Source organism: Pelmatolapia mariae, linkage group LG1 (assembly GCF_036321145.2).
Source record: "Pelmatolapia mariae isolate MD_Pm_ZW linkage group LG1, Pm_UMD_F_2, whole genome shotgun sequence".
NCBI classification, from domain to species: Eukaryota; Metazoa; Chordata; class Actinopteri; order Cichliformes; family Cichlidae; genus Pelmatolapia; species Pelmatolapia mariae.
In genome coordinates this window covers 21627818-21649492 of record NC_086227.1, presented here as the reverse complement: position 1 = coordinate 21649492, position 21675 = coordinate 21627818, and the positions used below count along the sequence as shown (strand labels likewise).

The 21675-nt window shown below is 38.3% G+C and overlaps 2 protein-coding genes across 2 annotated transcripts; both read left to right on the top strand.

Moving 5' to 3' along the window:
• The first annotated feature begins 694 nt into the window (after positions 1–694).
• Positions 695–3773, top strand: bola3 (bolA family member 3). Its single transcript, XM_063496657.1, has 4 exons — positions 695–844; positions 963–1086; positions 2383–2471; positions 3116–3773. Exons 1-4 carry the CDS (start codon positions 776–778, stop codon positions 3179–3181), a joined length of 348 nt encoding a protein of 115 aa, XP_063352727.1. The 5' UTR covers positions 695–775; the 3' UTR covers positions 3182–3773.
• Positions 3774–6017: 2244 nt separating this feature from the next.
• vat1l (vesicle amine transport 1-like) lies at positions 6018–20789 on the top strand. The gene is made up of 9 exons (XM_063475470.1): positions 6018–6408; positions 6961–7090; positions 7317–7532; positions 7718–7860; positions 12723–12826; positions 13487–13542; positions 13682–13876; positions 17849–17932; positions 18452–20789. Exons 1-9 carry the CDS (start codon positions 6194–6196, stop codon positions 18548–18550), a joined length of 1242 nt encoding a protein of 413 aa, XP_063331540.1. The 5' UTR covers positions 6018–6193; the 3' UTR covers positions 18551–20789.
• The last annotated feature ends 886 nt before the right edge of the window (positions 20790–21675 follow it).

The following is a 21675-nucleotide window of genomic DNA, read 5'->3' as shown; positions in this document are numbered from 1 at the left end:
TAATCACACTGACAATGACTTTCTTCTCTTCAAGGGCAAACAGTCATAGTAAAACAGTAAGTTTGCTTTTTCTACCTGCTGTGACATGTCAAAATGTATTTTGTGGAAAATACCTGGAGTTATTGACTAATTAAAGCAATAATTACTTTTTAGTGTGTGCAACTATGTACATAGGTAACATGTGAAGGGACCTCGAGAGGGGAAACAGTTAAAATGTCGATAAATAGAAAAATAGAAAATAATCATGATTGTTAAAGAATAAAAATAGAAATAGTGACTTTAAAAACACGTACAACCAATAATATGTATAATTTTATTTATAAGAATGATAAAATAAAATAATAAAATGTAAGACGGAAAAGAGAACTGTACTAAATGGTACGTATGACCTTCATAGCAATCAAATCAAATCAAATCACTTTTATTGTCACATCACATGTGCAGGTACACTGGTACAGTACATACGAGTGAAATTCTTGTGTGCGAGAATTTCACTCGTGTGAAATCAGTGTTAATACATAACATATAATCTATTAAAAAATGACATGTATGAATCTTGTATTCATTCAAAATATTAATTTTATATTCATACAATGACAATATTAGAAATAGCAACAACTAGGGCGCTCAAATGTGTTAAAAAACCCAAAGTGATTTGTGACCCGGATGTGTGACGTCATATTTGAGGGACCGCGCTGTCTGAGGACATGACAGTTAAGTGACCGGTGTGTGTTTCACAAACTCCCCCTGATCAAGCTGTGCCTCCGTTTTCACAATGTTGGCTTGTAATCGCAGTTTGAACAGCGCTGTGGTGTCTGCACTCCGTCTTCTGCGCAGTAATCAGGTAAAAACACTTTTAGCAGTACCAGCAGTGCATTTCAGAGGGTCAAGCTTTAGCTTAATGCTAGCCGCCAGTTTGCAGGAACTGTCTGCTGAACTTAAACTCATCTCCTCCTCCTCAGACTGCCGTCACTGGACAGCTGGAAAGACCTCTGTCCACGCAAACCGACGGAGAGGTCCGCATCGCAAAGATACTAAAGGAGAAGTTCCCTTCAGCCTCGTCACTCAAAGTTGTGGATATATCAGGTAAACACTTAAATCCGCTGAAATGATCCTGATCCGCCTAAGATGTTATCCGGGACGGGAGCACGGCTTAACACGTGGGAAATGAAGCTACACAAAACGTTTGGTTCATACACAGTGGGGACAGTATCAGACCTTCTTGAGTAAATTTTTAAGGATTCATCTACTGTGCAGCTGCCACATGAGGAATTACTGACAGGCAGTGACAGTGCTAAAAACAAATACATCACCCAGATTGACAGGATTACATGTTTTTCCTCTCTTTGCTTATTAGCATCACTCTTATTTCCTTTTATTGTAAGGAACCGCTCTGCCCGATCTGCTCCTTTTAACTCTGGTTGGCGGTATTTGATTTGTTAATTTTGTGTAAAAGTGTCAAATAACTTTTCTCTTATTTGCACATACACAGTGGATAAATACTTTTCCCTGGTTTATATCATGTGATACCCATTATCACTGATTTTAAGCTTTTTGAGTCAGCTAACTCAAAAGACCCTCAGAGGGATGCATTCCAATGCAGGATTAAAGGATTTGTGAGCTTAACGTTTTCAATCTTAAAAATGCTATTTTTTAAATTATATTTCATTTATTTTTTTGGTTATTGTTTTTGCCTGGTCCTACTCTGCAGCTAAGTCTGTTTTAAATTGATGGATGGCAAATAACATCCAACAGATTAGAATATTTGTAGCCCATTTAATACCAAGAACAATCAGTCAATAAAATTAACTTCACCTTGATCTGGTCACCCACTTATTAATACCCTCTTCATTAGGCTGCGAGACAATGTCGGACTTGATTACATTGATTATCCTTTGATGTGTGTATAATTTTTGAACTACACACAGAGCACATGGAGTTATAAAATCAATATATCAAGTCAAAATTCAAAAAAATAATTGGTTTTCTGTGGTATTATTCTCAACCTCTTCATAGCAATAGTGTGGCCCTTTTCTGATACCTTGTTTTTTATTGTTGTTTTGTTTATCAACCACTCAAAAAGGCTTAAAGACTCAAATGATGCAGCAGACACCACTTTTTAGATGTCTTGGAGTAAAAAGCCCAGGTTAAGTCTTTAACTGCCTTCATGATACCCACCCACTTCATGTGGTTTTAGGTTTGCAGAATCGACTAATGCAAAGAAATCCCAACTAAGTTGTATTTGCCTGGTAGGACATGTAGGTCTTCCCTGAAGCTGTGCATTTGAACTGAGGAAAACTCTGAAAGCCAAGGAAGCAAACAAACAAACAAGCAAAGCAAGTCATAAGATTCTCTATTTCTGTGTTTCTGTGCTGTTATTAGGTGGCTGTGGGGCCATGTATGAGATCCACATAGAATCCAGTGAGTTTAAAGGAAAAAGGACTGTTCAGCAACACCAGTTAGTCAATCAGGTAAACCCCTAGAAACCTTGTCTAAACTGATGTCTGTAAATCTGAAATTGCCGATGTTTTATTTAGCCTGTGTTGAACCTTGTATGTGCTTGTGTTATTTGTTTTTTTTTAAAGATGACATGAAACGCTACACATATAAAGGATAATTTACATCATGGAGCCCTGCTCTCAAAAACTGACATAGATGTAACTCTGTCTGTGAAGCTGGATTAAATATGTTTAGCGCCATCTTCTGTTAGTATGGAACATGATGTCACTGGGTTGGTTGCAGCTAATAGTCTTACATTAGTTTATGTTTGCGAACCAGTGACAGAATCATGATCACTTTTGTGCTGCCCCTCGGTAAAACAATGAGTTTTATGTTAAGAAACCGAGGATATACTGTCCACTTTTACCGTCTTGTCTCTAGCAGTATTTGGCTCTCATTACTTGGCTAGCTGCACTGAAATGGGAAAATCCATCTGTTAGCTGCAGTGTCTGGGTTTGTATAGCGCTCCATGAGGTAAATTAACCTTCATAGATCTAGTGTTTCATGTCCTCTTTTAAGTCTGTCCTCTTAGCTTCAATTAACAAAAACTTGTAGTTTATATTTGCAATAGTTGATATTTTAATAACAAGTATTGCGTATGTCTTGTCCTCCACAGGCACTCAAAGATGAGATTCAAAGCATGCATGGATTGCGAATATTCACTGATGTCCCAAAACATTAAAAAAAGTCCTCCTATTTTTGGCCCACAAACCTTTCCTTTGTTCACCCTCTCTAGTATGAATGCACAACTGGGAGAAAAAAAGCTGTTATATACTAAACTAATCCTGTGACATAGATGTTAATGTACCAGTGGCTGAAACGCACAGGACATTATCTGTAGCAGTTACACACTGACAGTGTGAAACATGTATGATTGCTAAGTGAGTTATCATGTACTCTGAGATAATATATTGAACCAATGAAAGCTGTGATACGCACAAAATGGCCTGCTAAATTGTTAGCAAAGTGTCAAGTCATGTAGGCTCTTCCCATTGTGGGGTCTCCTGAGGGTTGATGGTGATGCTGGTGTAATAATGGGCAGTCTCGTAATGGTGGAGAATAGCTACAGACTCTATTTTTAACTGGGGATGGATCTGTTTATGGAGCATTAGTTTGCAATGTCATTAACTCTGACCACAGTCTGTGTTACCGTCTAGCTTAAGATGATTAATTTCTAAATTGGTTACTGGCATTGGATTGTACTTTGCTCCTGTGTTTATGCTACCTATTACTTTCTAATGTACCTTGCAATAAAAGAAAGCTACTTTTGTCGACTGTTTTGTTTTTGTTGCTTAAATTAAAAAGAAAAAATCAATTTATATAAAAAAGAAAATGCGCTCACTATTACTGCCTGTCAAATTATAATCTAATATTAATCACGCTGAGGATTAAAAGTGAAAATATTAAGTTTTTCATAACATTTTTGCTGCTGTTGAATGTTGAAAAATAATGGCAGAAAGCAAGTGGAAGCCTTAAACAATAGGCTTAAATCATTACAGCTGAACCAGTGTTTAAGGACATGCAACTTAACATATTTATATTTGGTGATAACAATGTGCTTGAAATTATGTATATATTTTGTTGATGAAGCTCTAAAGGTCAGTTTCAGGGCTGATGTTAAAAGGGTGATTTTTGGGTCAAGCCATCCTGAACATGCAGGGGCAAGATCCTTTCCATACACATCCCCCCCCCCCAGAGTTAAAAGGAGCAGATCTGTAGTTCTACAAATCTGTTTGAAAACCTTTCCGCTCCTTTTTGGAGTTTCCTGTTATTTAAGCATTCGGCCGCAGTTAGCCACGTTAGCAGCTAGCATGTTTTTGAGCTCAGAAATTCAAAGTACAAAAAGTGAATGTCAGACAAGTGTTATTATGGCGTCTTGGCTTCTTCAGGATGTGTAGTAAGCAGTAACGTTTATAATAACTTTATTTATTTTATTATTTATTTATGCTTGGCACATATCATTGGCTTATTTTTGTGTTTGAGAAATTTTAGCTTAAACGTTTTGCAAAGAGGTCCGTTTATAAAAGAAAACAGTTACGATAAAATTAGGAGCGAGTGTAGCAATTTATGATGCAGGAAGTTGAATGCTTCAGCAGGTTTTTTTAAGATGTTGCCAGGGTTACAGGTTTACACCGTAACCTTGGCAACAGTTGCTTGCCTATTGCTGTTACAAATTTAAAAGCTTAAGGCAGTATAAATCTTCTAATGAAGTTATTTTCTCCATGACCATGGAGTTTATTCTACAAAGAAAATTAGAAGTCAAAATATTAGAAATATTACACCACCTGATTTTTTTTTTCATTGCGAAAAGGCTTTTACTTTTACATATGTATTAGCTTTTGTGTTAGGTAGCGCAAACACAAAATTTGTTAAAGGAAATAAACACACATTGTATGATAAATTAGCATTTTCCTAGTTTCTCATTAGTTGTACTACCTGACATTGAACCACTCCAGGCTACATTTCAGTTGAATCTATTTTTATCCATATCTAAGAGAGGCCTATAAACCTTTTCAGCTAGCCATAAAGCCTCCATAGTATCCTCTGTATGGTGAAAATCTTTTTCACTGTTTGTTTGTTTGGGGTTTTTTTTTTAACCGTCATAATAAAAGTCTTATTTTTAGGTTGCAACCGTGTGATATACAAATAATAAACCAAATTATTTTAGTTATCCCAAGAGCTTTAAATACAGAAGCTTGTTTCCATCACTGGGTGAAAAATATTATCTAAATTTTTTGGTTATTATCTCAAAATCTTGACTTCGGAATAGGAGAAAAAAAAGAAGACAAGTGGAAATTTTGAGGTTTTAATCTCAGAATTTTGGGTTATGTATCTAAAGATAATAAATTATTATTAGTAATAAATGAATAATAATATGACATTTTGAGTTACTCATAAGTCAATTTTGACATATTTAACAATTTAAAAAAATCTTTTAGTTTTATTTTTAATATATTGTCATTTAAATACCGTTTAGCCCTGTTTAATAGTTAATTTAAACAGACATTTCGAGGGATGTAAAAGAATATGTATTATATATGTATTAATATGTATCCAAATTAAAAATGTTTTATAGCCTTGAAGAAACTTCAAGTCTACAAGTCACGAATACATTATTTTAAACAGAAATGATGCACTCGCACACAAACATGCATGCATACCATGATTGATTGTTGTTAATTCTTCGCTAATTCTTCCAGGTTTGTTTTGTTTCCTCTGGTCATTTTTATAGTTTAAACCTTTAAAGAAGAATAAAAAACCCATCCATCCCCTTAAACTATAAAACTTTGAATCTTTATTATGAGGTTAAAGATTATTTATTTATATCCTACTTGGTTGTACTGCCGAGGGCATCTGAAGGAGTTCATCAGACTTAAAAGTTTTGCGGGCGCTTCACCACCAGATGGTGCACTTTATAAGTCGTATCGGTGCAAGGAAGGATAATTCACCAGGATGAAATAATTTCCTGATTTGAAATGGCAAAGTTTTTTTTGTTGAATTAATCGCCATCTGTCAAACTTAAAATACTGGAACTTTAAACCTGCGTGAGTGCACGTCGCATGCAGATGATGAGGATTCAGCTTCCACTGTGGATAACCGTCCGTACAGCGCCTGCCTGTGTGCAGGCTGCACCGGCTGCACGCCCAAATCACTCTCGACTAGGAACGGGGAGGCAGAGCAGCTGGTCTTCGACATGGCTAAAGAAGGAGCAGACATGACAGAGGAAACCGAGTACATGATAGACAAAAATGTGAAGAAAGAAATAGACAACGTGGAGACGTCTGGCAATGCCAAAGAAATGCGAGCGGTGATATTGGCAGGTTTTGGGGGTCTTAACAAACTCAGGGTGACCAAGAAGGCAATGCCCGAGCCTCAGGATGGTGAAGTGAAGATCCGCGTGAAAACATGGTAAATATGAGGGTGTCAGTGTTTTTTATTTGTACTTGTGAGCTGCGGTCTGATCTGGTCTTTTACTCCCACGTTGTATGGTGCTTTTGAGAAGTCTAAACGCTGATCAACAAGGCTTACACAGAAATTCGCAGTCATGAATCCACAGGTCTTTTCTGGTACAGGAGGTTGGGTGGCTGATGTTCATAACAAGCATATCTGATGCCACAGTTTCCAGTCATTCTATGTCACACTTTCTATTTTCTAAGCGCTTGTTTACAAGATATTGAGCAAGTCGTTTTTCCCCAGGTTGCAGCTGAGCTTTTGCCAGTGTTAGCAGTGTGACATTGGGAAAATTAAAGTGTACTGTTTATCCACAGAGGAAAAGCCTGTGACTCACTGCTCATAATAATGCAATAAACAGTGCTGGGTAATCCCTACATCTCTTAACACCTCATGCTAAATATTTGATATTAAAAAGCTGTTAGAGACTGTTCAGGGGCATGGTCGTCATCCAGATATCTAATCAGATGGATTCCAGTGTAAACAAACAATAATTATTCTTTGTTACAGTGGCTTGAATTTCCTGGACCTGATGGTACGTCAGGGGACTATCGATAATCCCCCCAAACCCCCTCTTGTCCCTGGATTTGAGTGCTCTGGAATAGTAGAGTCAGTGGGTGAAAACACAAAGGGATTTGAGGTTAGTGTAATTACAGCTTGTTGATGCAGTTGTTCTATGAGTACATGCTGCCAGAGAAGTACACCAATAAAACTAGAGAGGATGCAGATTGCAATAAGTGCTGTAAGCGTAACAATCAGAAATATACTGCTGTTAATTCATAATCTGATGACATTTACTGCCACATGATAGGCTCACGTTAGTGTCTGCCGCGTGTTGACCTCCTTCCCTCACATGTTTCTTTCAGATAGGCGACAGAGTCATGGCTTTTGTGAATTACAATGCCTGGGCGGAGGTGGTTTGTGCACCCGTGGATTTTGTCTACAAGATGCCAGATGAAATGACGTTTGCTGAAGCAGCAGCCTTCTCCCTGAACTTTGTGGCTGCTTATATGATGCTCTTTGAGGTTGCCAATCTGCGAGAAGGGATGTCAGTGTTGGTCCACTCAGTAGGAGGTGGTGTAGTAAGTCCAGTTCTCATATGACTATTGCACACCCTCTAAACAAATGCACACATATGGAATTGTTGTTTAATCCCCGCTGTTAATAGTGCTATTTATGCCGTGGTATGATTTATGTTTATGTCTGCTTTCCTTATCCTCTGTGCTCTCGGGCACTGATACATTATTATAACTGTTGTTATTTTCAGGGTCAAGCTGTGGCTCAGCTGTGCTCCACCGTGCCTAATGTCACTGTGTTTGGGATCGCTTCGTGTTTCAAACACGCAGCCATTAGAGACTCCGTGGCTCACCTCTTTGACAGAAATGTTGACTACATCCAAGAAGTCAAAAAGTAAGTGTGTTGTGTAAGTGATTTTACTTCTTTTTGACAAATTTTGGCAACATTCACTCATTGAGTCAAGACTGAATGTGGAGATGTAGTCAGGTGAAGATGTTGCCAGTTACCCATTTAAACTAATGTGACAACGCTTACTTAGCAGAGGGTAAGAGGCCTGCTGGAGGATGCAGATGTTACTGCTTGCCTTATTGGTCATGTGTGGCTGTGGTCACCATGGCAACTCACAGCTCATCTCAGCAAGCAGCAGCATTGTGTAGGGTGGAGGTCTGTAGCAGCAATGTGGAACAGCTCAGCCAATTAGGCCAGAGGAGCGATTTCTTACACGTTACACTGACATCAGAGCGCACTGTGAGACGGTTTACGCTACAAAGAAACCGCTGGTTGCAAACATTCATGGGATTGGATGCGGTATGCTACAGGTCTACTACAATTAATCTGCGCAGGTTTCATGTAGTTCTAACGATGTTGCAAAGCTTTTGATTATTTCATCACCAAACGGCCTCCTCTGCTTCACAGAGCTCTGGCAGTAATTATCTGTGGCTATACTAGAAACAGGGTAGATGCGCAGTAGTATGATGTATGAAAATCCATATTTGCCAGGTTGTAGTACCTACAGATGCAAATGGCTTGATTAGGAAATGATGTTGAGTGCTTTCTGCATACATATCAGCAGTGGTAGTGGATTAATATGCCTTTCATCTCACTGGTCCACACATTCTTCTCAGGATCAAGTGCAAAGTACAATTAAATTAGCCCTTTTACAAAAGGCAAAAAACCATGAGAATCACAAGACCACCAAGCTGTTCAGCCAAGCGGGTGTTCGGGGCCACAAGGCAGAAAGTATGGACTTAATGTCCCCTTGATAATAACATGCCTTTCATTCTTTCATATACCGTCCTCTAAAAAGTCTCATTATGGCCCTTTTTTTTCACTGGCTGATTCTGTGTGCAATGAGATCAGAAACTTTTTGTAACACAGTGTAAAATATGTTACCGATGAGGAGCTACGTGGGCACTGCAACACATCAATAATCCCTGTATAAGAAAACGTGGGCTGCAACTTTTTCTCAGAGTAATACTCCAGAGAACGAAGCTCCTTATCTTATGAATCCATGATTAGACAAAACCTGAAGCTGCTCCAGCATGAATCACAGGCTGAAAACACACACACACGCATATATATAAATTATATATATATATATATATGTATATATATATATACATATATATATATATTTACTCACAAAGTATGTTTTGCACATTTACATTTAGTGCTTGTGGACACAAACAAGCCAGTGCAGTCATATCTCTGCCTTTCACTGTACTTTATCTCAGCCGCTCGAATTCTTCATGACATTTTCAGTAAAGCTGAAACAATTAGTTGCTTAACTGATTAATGGTAATTGAATGTTGCCTGTTACACTGTAAAATGTAATATTGTGTTTAATTAAAAATATTAAATAGGCTGAACTCAATTTTTATCAATTTGTTATTAGAACTCAATTTAAATAAGTTACCAGTACTTTTTATGCAAAAATGCTGATAAACTCGATTAATTTGAGCTGTCCTAACTTAGAAAAACTAAGTAAGCTGGAAGTTTTGCTTCTCAGGGCGGAAGGATGAAAGATGTGTTTTGAAAATGCCACGTGACTACCATCCTCCTCCCTCCCGGATCAGTCCGCATGTTCATGGCGCCAGCATTTGTTATGGAATATATTGAGCAAACCTGGAGATATTATTGTTGTCATTGCTGTGGATCTTTACTGACTTGGTGAGTAAATGTTTACTCTTATTCAAACTGATTTTGTGGCTTCTCTTAGTTTAGCACCAGGTTTATAATCTTGCTAGCTAGTTAGTGTTAGCCTAGCATTGCTGCTGCCGCTGGGCTCATGTTACTTAAAAATTAACACCACAGCCTTAAAAACCTTACATAAAACTATGTCGGTGAATTTTTTTGTTGATTGTTTGAAATAAATAAGTGAGATAAGAGCCCAGACAAAATTCTTTGGGAGGTGCAGCCGTTAGGGGTAGGGTGGGGTGTGGGGGGTGGATAACGGAGCTCTCCAAAAACGTGGAAGCACTTTTGCAAATATGTGATATTTTAATAAATCAAGTAGATATTTGAGCATTACTCAGCTACATTCTCGCCTGAAAATATCTTAAAAGGTTATTTTGTGACCCAGAAAGGGTAGTCTGGGGAAAAGGAGGATCGCATTTGTCGGCTGCGGTTGTCGGAGCCTGTGCGCACTTGTAAGCGCGGCAATGGCGGAGGAGCACTGCTGAAAAACGTATTACTTTTTCTGGGTCACAAAATAAACTTTTAAGATATTTTCAGGCGAGAATGTAGCTGTGTGAATTTCAAATATCTGCTCGATTTATCAAGACATCACATATTTGCAAAAATGCTCCGACGTTTTCATGCTTTGTGGCAGCTTTAGAACATCTGTGGCATCTATTAATGTCAAATCTAGCCTTTATTTAACAAAATAAGCAAACTCTATGTTACAATGATTGCACAGCCATTAAGGATCAAATCAGTTTCTGAAATATGTTCTGTTTTTTCTCCCTCTGCTTGCTTCTTACTGTCTTTGAGGCTCGGGACCAGCACTCCTGTTGTTGGACAGAAAGACATCAACTCAGTGGTAAGTATTTTGGTTTTCCAATATATTAGCAACTGTCAGTGACATTTATATTAATCAGGCTGAACTTTAATCATACTTTAGATCAGCCTGTTTTACTTATTGTTTTATTTGTGCTTTGGTTTGGGTAAGTTGTTTCTTTACTGATCTTTTCCTGTCTGTTATTAGACTTGAGATATGACTGCACTATGCTGTTGCTGTGACTCCAGTTAATTCTACAAGACATGCTGTGTAAGTAAACAAACAACAACAGTTTGGTCTGCATTTCTTGAAAGTTCACATCCCCCAAACTTAGTTTAGAGGGTCTACACTGTATATAGTGAAGTCTGCAAGTTTTCTAACAGCAAAATTTGTTTTGTGCCCAAATCATTTTGCACATCATTAGAATGAAAGTTATTGCCCATGTTTGCATAGCCCTTTTTAAAATGATGCTTTCATGACAATATTGTGTGTTGCGTGGGTCACGGCTATCCAGACTGACAATTGGGACATTGGGTCACCTCTCCGGCGGGGAGGGAGCCTGAGATTGTCTAAATTGGAGTCTGTTTTATACCAAATGCAGAAAAAAATGTTTTAAGAAAGCAATTAAGTTCATGTTCCAAAAAATATGATTGTTTGCTTGCAGGACACCAGGAGAGATGAGTCCTCCGTCACAGATGGTGTGGTCAGTGAAGGTGGTCACCTGCAGGTTCAAGCTCATTGCATCTCCAACCCACATCCACTGCCACTGTACTTAAGGGAAGTTAAAGACTTTCTTCTGCACCTACATTTGGATCACCTCGATCCATGACAGTCATTCAGGCAGTAATGCCTGGACTGGAAACAAGCCATCCTTAAAATATTACAACATTCCAGCTCCTGTGTTGGAATGAAAAACGAATGTGTTGTTTAAATTAGAGACTGCACTTGTGACAGAACAATAAATATTTTATGTTGATTATATAAGTAATGTAAGTACAAAACAAACTTGTGGTAGACCTAAACTTATTTTCAGAATAATTACATCTGAGACTTTGTTTCATTGTAAGATTATAACAGTGATGGCAATATAATTTTTATTCAGCAGAACAGTGTCCAGTATGTTGGCTGTTGTACTTTGTTGTGTTTGAAAATAAAACTTGTGCTCATTTTAACATCATTACAAAAAGTGTTGTTAATTATTTTTAGTCATAATCAGGTTACCACAAATTGTTTTTTCATTTAGTTGAACTTGAAATGTTTGTCAGTAGGTTAACAATTAGTATTGTCAGAAAGTCAGAAATATCAAGTTATTCTTAATACTGCAGACTTGCAATGTATAAGTTGTCCTAACAGTCATCCTAAGTAAGCTTTACTTAGTTTTTTTGAGGCAACGAGTTTCCATAATTTTTTTGAGTTCTGGGAACTAACACGGCTGTGTACATTTTGAGTACAGTGTACTCAAAATGAGTAAGTTGCCCTAACTTGGTCATCTTACGTAAACTTGATCCACTTTTTTTGAGTTCTGGGAACAAATGAGCTTGTACAGAGTACTCAAAATAAATACGTTGTCCTAACTTAGTCATTTTTAGCTAAGCTTTACTCAATTTTTTTGAGGCAACGAGTTTCCATAATTTTTTTGAGTTCTGGGAACTAATTAGATTTTACAGTGTATTTGGATTTTAGATTAATCTACTGGTTATATTTTTACCCTTGTGAGCTTTCTAAATCTGGGTGACTGGGACTCAGGAGGTAGAGTGGGTTATCCGCCGGCTGAAAGGTGGGTAGTGTGATCCGCAGCTCCTCCGGTCTGCCTTTCAAAACGTTAAGATGCTTAACCCCAAAATGAATGTGGGGGTGACAGATAAAATATAGTGCTGTGTGAATGTGGCTTGTAGCGTCTAAGTTTCTTGAGGGCTCAGTAAGAGTAGAAACCTTTTATATAAATGCCTCCATTCCTTAAATCACTTGTTTGCTCAGTCAAAAGTGGAATACTACATTAAAAAGGCAATCTGGAAAAAAGTATTATGTCTGAAATTGATTCAAATTTGTCAAAAATGTGTCCAAATCCTTTTTCTGCTAATCATACCATCGAGGCTAAATGTTTCAGCTTAAATTTGTGTTTATAACATCTGTTCATTTATGAGACAACATTCAAATAATTTACTGGTTCTAATGAAGTGTTTAAATCTCTGCATGTTGCATGTTTATTAGCTCAATTGAATATTTTTTAACTTTCCCTCTGTTCTTGGTGTTTCAGGATTTCTCCAGAGGGAGTGGACATTGTGCTTGACTGCCTGTGTGGAGAGAACACAGGCAAAGGCCTGAGTTTGCTGAAGCCGCTGGGAACCTACATCCTGTATGGTGGGGATGATATGTATTCCTTTACTGTGCAAAAATGTATCGCTTCAAAGTCAAAATAACTACATTTTAAATCTTACTTCAAATATTGAGAAGTACAGTCTCACTCTCAAGTCAAATTCCCTGGCCCAAAAAAGCAGTCTGGCACAAACACGCAGAGATCTTTATACCAGTTTGCGTGTGGATTAAAGAAGCTTTAGAGGTACTTTTAGTTGGATTTTGTTACTTTTGCACAGAGCCTGAGTAGCTGTTTTACATTCCTCATGGTAATCTATCTGTCTTCTTGCTGCAGCTTCAATTTTTACACACACCCATAAGAGTGGCACAGATCTAGTCGCAAAATAGTGAGTGTCATTTGAATAATATATACTCCAGAGCCTGCAAATTGAATGTATTGTCCTTCACAGCAACCAGTCTTATCTGGTCTCCGTTAATTACTTTAGCTTCTGTCAAGCCTCATGAATCAAGTAACATGATTACAGAGAGATTAATTCATTATCTGCAGCCATACTCAACATGTGCAAAGGCATACTTGCACAGATCTAAAGGGCTAAAGGTGCCAGCTGATCCTCCCCCACTCTCCCTTCATGCTTCATGGCTGCCAATTATTGACTAGTCACTTCTGTCCAGTATACAGAAATCCTTTTATTTTTGTTTTTTCAGGCGCGTCAAACATGGTAACTGGGGAAACAAAGAGTTTCTTCAGCTTTGCAAAATCTGTGAGTCAGAGATGCAGTCTATCATCAATATTTGAAAGGAAACTACACCCTGTAACTGCCCAATCAATTATAAGTCACAGGAAATGAAACGCACGCACACATCCGTCACCCTCGTTTGCTTGTTTATTTGTTTTTACAGTGGTGGCAGGTGGAGAAGGTGAACCCTATTAAGCTATACGAAGAGAACAAAGTCATAGCTGGATTTTCGCTCCTCAACCTGCTCTTCAAACAAGGGAGATGTGGCCTCGTGAAATCAGTGATGGACAAACTCCTGTGTTTGTATGAAGAGAAGAAGATCAAGCCTGTAGTGGACTCCCTCTGGGCGCTGGAGGAGGTAAGAACCTGAAGTAATCAGAGGGTTTAAGACACAGAGATCGATGAGGATCAAATTAAAAATGACCCGGTCACGCTGGCGACGCAATCCGAGATGCCAGAAAAGATTTTAAGAAGAATTGGTTTAAACATCCTGGACAGAATATAATGTGTTGTTTGTCGCTGCTGCATCTGTGGAACATTGTCAGCTGTCCTTGGACATTCTTCCACAGATGGTGGGTAGGTTGAATCTTCCTGTTCAACTATTATGTCACACCAACACAAAAAGCCAAACAGCCCATACATCAATCATTTGACACTCGATTTCTACAGACTCTTTAAGTCTTCCTATAACTGTGATCATTCAGTTTCTCAGGAACCTTTGTACAGTAGATCCATGTTTCCTCTAATAATTTGATATTTACATTAAGAGATATGGATCAGTCTTTTCCTGCATTGTGCAACGTTTAAAAGGGATTTGAGTTCAGGTGAACATCAGTAGTAAATGAAGACCCATGACTGGAAAAAGAGAGACTCATAAATACACTGTCACAATTGGTTGTGTGTAGAACATATTGAAGCATTGAAAACCAGACTCTTTCCATCACATAGGCAATTTTACAGACAGATGAATATTACCACATCTATGCTCAATTTTATCTTTTTACTTTGCTCGCTCTGCTATATTTTTACAAGGGCATTTGTGGCTCACATCCCCATTGGTACATAAGCCTAATGGAAAAGTACCACTTTAAGAGAGTGTACCTGTGCTACTTACAGGGTTTTTCCTGCCTAGAAGAATTTTTAGTGCCCCCCAAAAACGCTTAAATCCAAGCCAAAGGAAAATCACCGGCATTGTAATGAAATACTTTTTTTTATAAAGAAAGTTTGCTAATTGGGGGATTTAGTTATCCAAGCATAATAATCTTTTCTGTTTATTAAAATGGTCCGAAATAACAGAAAATGCACTGATTTGTTTTAAACAAGGTAACACACACTCACTACTTTAACTGTATGCAGGGCCATCGTGCTTATTCATCCACTTAATCCCCATATTTAGCCATAAAGCTCCGGCTTGTGATGCGGGTTTAGTCGGTGTGCATTTGACCACTGCTGGGCTCCTTCATGAGAACAGCTTCAGTTTAACCCCTTTTTTATATTTGTGATCACTCCTCTGATGTCCACGTGTACCTGCAGTAGATACAGTAAAACGGGGACCGGAGTAAGGCAGAAACAGTTCTGTGTTTTTCGTCTGTAGTTAAATGATACACAAAGATGGGGACAACCATGGCCCATCGCCACAGCTGTTTTCTCTTATTTGCTTAATTAAACCATTTGCAAACAAGGAATGTGTGGGCTGTACAGATGGTGGTTGATTTATTCATTTTTCTGCACCTGTGGGGCGGAAAAGCTGCACTTTTAATATTCTTGTAGGTTAATGAATTCAGCAAAGCCTTGCAGCTCTGACTGACTTACCTCTGCACCATTTCAGACCTAACAAGCATCAGAATCAGTGAAGAACCTGCAGCTGGGGACTTGAGACTAAATGGACTGGTTTTTGTACAGTGCATTTCTACTCAAAGCACTTTAAACAAACAGGCCCTTTTTTCAACATTTAACTTTCACTCTAACATAATGGGAGCAACCCAAGAATACTATAATATTCAGAGTGGAGCAGGCAGTGATTGAACCACCAATCTTCCAATTAGTAGACAATCTGCTCTATCTCCTGAGCCATGGCCACCCCAGTCCACTGATATTCTGGTTACTGGAAAAAGAAGCAGAAAGTTTATCCTTGGACTTTGTTTCACACTGAAAAATACCTCAGGAATTTAGATGAAAGCAGAGGCAGTGTAAGTAATAATCACAAAAAGCTTACTGTAAGTTATTCTAGACTCTGTCTACAGTCGGAGAGATATTTTTGTGAAATGATTTCTCATGGGAAACTTTCCATGTACTGTTGTCATTACTTTGGCAGATTGTTCAGGCTATTCACTGGAACCATTGCCCATGAAGAATCTCATTAGAGGGGAGGATAGCGTGGGATGTAGTGTCAGGGGCACAGCTTGCCTCGGTTGTTTATATGCCTGGAAGGAGAGGTTAGTTTACATGCTGACCATAGCAACCTTTCTTTCCGGAATGAGAAGTTGGACAATATGCATGGCTGGGACAGAATAATGAGAGTTTTTCTAATCACTGTTAGTTTCAGTCAGAAAAATATTGTACAGCTTCTACGCTGAATGCTATTAAAAATCCTGGAAAACAAAACCGAACCCACGTTGCATGAAAATTGGTCATTATGCACAGAGACCTAATTCACTCAAAATGTAAGTGGAATTTATCCAACCCCCAACCTCCTCCGAAAAGTTGCTACCTAACAGCAAAGTGCTGTACAAGTTTATGACCCACTTTTCCTTTTGGCTTGATTTCTGCTATTTGTTTAACGGTTGAATGGCTGTGACACAACGGGTTCCAGACAAAGGCATACACTCAGCTGCGGCTGCGTGAATGCATGATATGGCATGGTAATCTTTTGTGGTGGGTCTGATTTTATTTTTGCCTTTTTATCAGTAGCACCATGCCTAATAGAGTTGATTCTTTAACCTGTTAAGTAAGTTGCTGTCACAGCAAAATAAATAATGATGACTGGATGGCCTATCAGTCGTTCATAAACTTTGTTTCGAGTCTCCATTTGCCTGCTGGATGGCAACACGAAACCTGAAAGCGTTGCTCGTTGTCACATGTTGTGCCTCTCATTGCTCCCAGGCCGTGTTGGTGAACACGAGCGTGATGTTTTATGACAGCATATGAAGAGTGGGTTTTTCGAAAATAGTGTACATTTGCAGGAGCCTTGTCAGTGCACGGCAAACTGTTGCCTCAGCTGCTGCGTCACGACTGGATATTGAATTATTTCCATTTGAATGCAAGCCGTCGAGTTTGCCACGACGCAGTGCTTAGTGTGCTGGGATTTTGTTTACAGGCACTGATGATGTGCACGGGGATTTCCCTGCACCAGCCCGCTTGCCTCAATCTACCGACAATACGCACCTTATCTCTGATTTTCTTTAGCTGGCAGTAAAGATCACACAGACCTAAAAGATTGTGACTCACCGTCTTACTCAGTTTTGCTCTTCTAGCAGGAGCACTGAATTGAGGGGTTTTACTGAATTTGAAAGTGTCATGGTATTTTTCCACAGACAGCCGAGTGGCAGAAGCCTCATCTTCATTTAAAGATAGTTTAAGAGCCCTATCATGTTGATACTTGATATCCTTTATTATATAACAGACGTGATGGGTCACCTATGGTTTAATCTGCAGTGTAGTGCACAGCATCACATTTTATCTCTGAAGACAGCATAATGTGTGCTATAGATGTAGCTGCCTAATTGAGTTTGGAGTCCTTGGTTCAATTCCTCGAAGGGTTGTTCTTTATTTTTAATTCTATCTACTGTAGCTATTGAATGTGGGGATAACAGTGAGCCTGGTAATTAGGAGGTGTGGTCTGAGACTTTATTTATTTTGCAGAATGTGACTAAGATTTTTTGCAGTGTAGAATAAACCATTTCTGGAATAAGACTGCAGAAACATTTATTTTTAATTTATCTGTTATTAGAGCCTGTCCCACCCTGCCAGATTTTCAGTTCAATCACTTGTTATAGATCTTGCATCAGTGAGGTGTTCAGCGTGATGTCAAATATCAGCCAGCAGAGTGAGTCAGCATCATTTTGTCAGCGTTAAGGCCATTAACTTTCCTCGCACAGGAAGCCTGTAATATAGCTGTGCTAAAAATGGATCCCGTGTCTACAATCTGCAGAAAATTATTGAATCTTTTTGTGATTTTGAAATTTTATCAGCTGGTGTCTTTTTTTTAATCCAATTTTACAGCAGTCTCTCGGTTAGAGATCTTTTATTGTTAAACCAGCTTTTTTTACATGTTGAAAATAAGATCTGTGCGGCTTTTTAAGAAGAGGTTAAACTTGTGTTTTCTTCTCAGGTAAAAGAGGCGATGCAGAGAATTCATGACAGAGGCAACATAGGAAAACTCATTCTGGATGTTGAGAAGTCTCCCACCCCTCTGGTAAGAAAGGCTTTTATTGCTATATAGACATTTTCTCTTTTAAAAGGTGACAGCCTGCATACATAAACAGACATGGCTGTTAAGAGTTTTAATTTCTCCATATGGATCGGTCTTATATTCAAGCCTACTGTAGTTTATGTAGGATTGTCTGGATGCAAAATTGGATAAATATGAATTCCAAGTCCACATTTTTAAGAAAATCTATAATGAAAATTATTTTTTTAGAAATGCAAAAGATATTCTTCTCACACTTCATTTGCTAGCTGACTTACAAAGTGGCATTTGTAGTAAAACAATATATATATATTTGACTTTAATTTGTTGACAGCACATTTTCTTCTCATGTCAGGATTGTAAGAGCTGGATTTCCTCCTGTCCTCTTCATTTCCATTGTCATGTCAGCCCATCCTCTGCCCATTAGCAGAGTTCGCTGTGTGATTTGATGTCAGCTCACATTTATTTCCCCCTCTGTTTCCGCTAAACGGTTAATGGTGGCAGTAAAAAATGTTTTATCTGTAGATGGCCAGCGACAGCACGGAGACCAGTGAAGCAGGAGAGGAAGAAGAGGAGCCCGAGGGAGACAACGACAGCAAGGAGCGAATGCCTTTTATCCATTAGACCCAACAAAAACCCACTGCAGCACACCTAGAGACACTGGAGAGGCAGCACAGTTTCACCAGAGCAACACAGCCCCACTCGTGTGTGTTTGTGTGCATGTGCTGTATGCATGAATGTATGTATGTGCAGTATACTTTAGTGCCTCTTGTCCGTTTCCTATTATGTGTCAATTGATTAGTCAAAGCAAAGGATAGGATGCCACAATGTGCAAGAGCCATTTTCAACACAGTGTTACATTATATGCTGTACTATGAAGTAATTACCTGCTAGCCAGTAATATGAATAGGTTTGTGTTCACTTTATAGTTAACTGCATCTGCCCACAGTTTATTAAATTAACAGCAAACCACATAAGCATTTAAACCTGCCGACCTGCTATTCTCGTTTTATGATTCGCACCCCATGAAATAGATTAAGTAAAGTGCCTAAGTGTCAAATAGTATCAAGGAAACATTTCTAAATATTTCATAGCACAGGGGGAAAAAGAAGTTTTTTTCTGTGCCCAGCTGTGAGAATTAAAAGCGAACAGCTGAAATAGATTTGAGAAAGTGACCCCAGTGTTCTAATTGTTCCGATCAAGGGAGTGCATCCCTTTGTTGTGTTAACTAATATGTAAGCCAGGAGAGGCAGAAAAGACTGAGTGTAGATATTTGCATGAGATTTTATGCTAATGTGCCAACCTTATATTATGGGATCACTAGTGCCTTTGAGCTACAAACAAGTGTAAAATACTTGAAATGTATTCCTTATGTGCAGTTCACATTGAACAAACAAACAAAAAGTTATTTTTAGGTGGAAAATGAAGTGTAATCTGTTTTGTTTTTTTTTTTAAAAAAACGTCATTGGATCATGTAATAAGAGGGATTTGGACTTATTTTTCCCACTGAACTGTATATTCAGAACTTACATAATGTGTAACACCGCGATTGTAACATTTATTGTTTCCGATCAGAAAACCATGGACAGATTCGTAAACACTTGAGTAGAACAGGACAAATTTCAATTTATATCTGCGTCAAAATCCTGGTTTTTCTTGAGCATTAAGTAGTTAGTCGGACTCAGACTGCAGTTTAAGGTATTTAGAGTCTCTATCTTGCCTGTCTGACCAAAGTTGTTTACTTGCTGGTGCCTCACAACAAAAGTGCCATAAAACTCCATAACTGACGACGTATTTTTACAGTGAGCTCATGTATGAGGCTGATTTAGGTTTGAGGAACATGTTAAGTATGGCAAGCTCTGCCTTTACTCTGCAAGTACACCCACCTACTCAGACGATTTTATTTTTGAAACTAGTGAGAATCTGCTACACTATTTCAATTTCTCTAATTATGCTACCTTGCTTACTCGGCGTGTTTGTATTGGCTAGCTGTCTGAATCCTTCATCATTTTAGGCTCATCTACAAAAAAACACAGGATGTCAGTGTTTTGTAATTGAAAAAAGTAGAAACTAGTAAATGTGTAGCTTAAAAGTTATGAGTAAACACTGCATGCTTTGAATGTGATAAACAGTGAAGAGAAGATGTTCAATGGGTTTACTAAAGTGATCAGATAAATTATATCCTAGACTTGAAATTTAGGGCGTTATTTAGACACTTTGGCTAAGAAAATCTAAAATTCGATGCCTCCAATGTCCCTGTTAGTGTCTGTGTGCGTGAGAGAGACAGTTGTATGTGTATTCATATTGCCTCGTTTAAAAAAAAACAAAAGAAAGAAATGTGTACAACTTGTTTAGCACTGTAGTGTGTTCACAAAATTCCTCAAACTATGGTTTACCTGTGATATATTTTTGTCACATTTTTGTTGTGTACTTTCTTTGAGCACTGCTCTGTTTACTTGAATAAATTTATCTGCAAAGCATTTCTCGCGATTTTGACTCAGTGTTCAGGTGCTTGTTAATGCAAATGTCTAATCAGCCAATCACATGACAGCAACTCCGTTCATGTAGTCATGTAGACATGGTTGTTATGGTGAACATGGTGATTTAAGTGACTTTGAACTCATGCTTTTTGGTCACAGATGGGCTGACTATTTCAGAAATACTTTGTTTGGGTGAAAATGTCTAGTTGATGTCAGATAAGAATAACTGATTACAACCAGTATGAAGAAGAGCATCTCTGAATGTCCACAATATTGAAACTTAAAGTAGCCGCACTACAGCAGCAGAAGAACAGATTGGGAGCCACTCTTGTCAGCTAAGAGCACGAGGATATAGTTCACATAGGCTCACTAAAATTAGACAACGTGAGATTGGAAAAATGTTGTCTGGCCTGAAATACCTACAGCGATTAGAGCACGCTGTAGGTATTTCAGGTACTGCACTGCAGTGGTTTGTATCATATCTGTCTAATAGACTCCAATTTGTGCATGTAAATGGAGAGTCCTCTTCACACACTAAGGTCAATGATGGTGTTCCACAGGGTTCAGTGCTAGGACCAATTCTGTTTACATTATACATGCTTCCCTTAGGCAGTATCATTAGAAGACATAGCATATTCACTGCTATGCTGATGACACCCAGCTCTATCTATCCATGAAGCCAGGTAACACACACCAATTAGTTAAACTAAAGACCTGGATGGCCGCTAACTTTCTGTTTCTTAATTCAGATAAAACAGGTTATTTTACTCGGCCCTGAAAATCTTAGAAATATGGTATCTAACCAGATTCTTACTCTGGATGGCATTACCTTGGCCTCCAGTAACACTGTGAGGAACCTTGGAGTCATTTTTGACTAGGATATGTACTTCAATACACATATTAAACAAATATGTAAGACTGCTTTTTTCAATTTGTGCAATATCTCTAAAATTAGAAATATCCTGTCTCAGAGTGACACTGAAAAACTAGTTCATGCATTTATTACTTCCAGGCTGGACTACTGTAATTCATTATTATCAGGATGTCCTAAAAACTCCATGAAAAGCCTTCAGTTAATCCAAAATGCTGCAGTAAGAGTACTGACAGGGACTAGAAAGAGAGAGCATATTTCTCCTGTATTGGCTTCCCTTCATTGGCTCCCTGTTAAATCCAGAATTGAATTCAAAATCCTGCTCCTCACATACAAGGTCTTAAATAATCAGGCTCCATCTTATCTTAATGACCTTGTAGTACCATATCACCCTATTA

Excerpts from the sequence above, each read along its gene's own strand:
- bola3 (XM_063496657.1), top strand. The coding sequence starts at position 776 with ATGTTGGCTTGTAATCGCAGTTTGAACAGCGCTGTGGTGTCTGCACTC. Across the intron at positions 1,087-2,382 it reads CAAAGTTGTGGATATATCAG|GTGGCTGTGGGGCCATGTAT; the intron begins GTAAACACTTAA and ends TGCTGTTATTAG. Across the intron at positions 2,472-3,115 it reads AACACCAGTTAGTCAATCAG|GCACTCAAAGATGAGATTCA; the intron begins GTAAACCCCTAG and ends TGTCCTCCACAG.
- vat1l (XM_063475470.1), top strand. The coding sequence starts at position 6,194 with ATGGCTAAAGAAGGAGCAGACATGACAGAGGAAACCGAGTACATGATA. Across the intron at positions 7,091-7,316 it reads AAAACACAAAGGGATTTGAG|ATAGGCGACAGAGTCATGGC; the intron begins GTTAGTGTAATT and ends TGTTTCTTTCAG. Across the intron at positions 7,861-12,722 it reads TACATCCAAGAAGTCAAAAA|GATTTCTCCAGAGGGAGTGG; the intron begins GTAAGTGTGTTG and ends TTGGTGTTTCAG.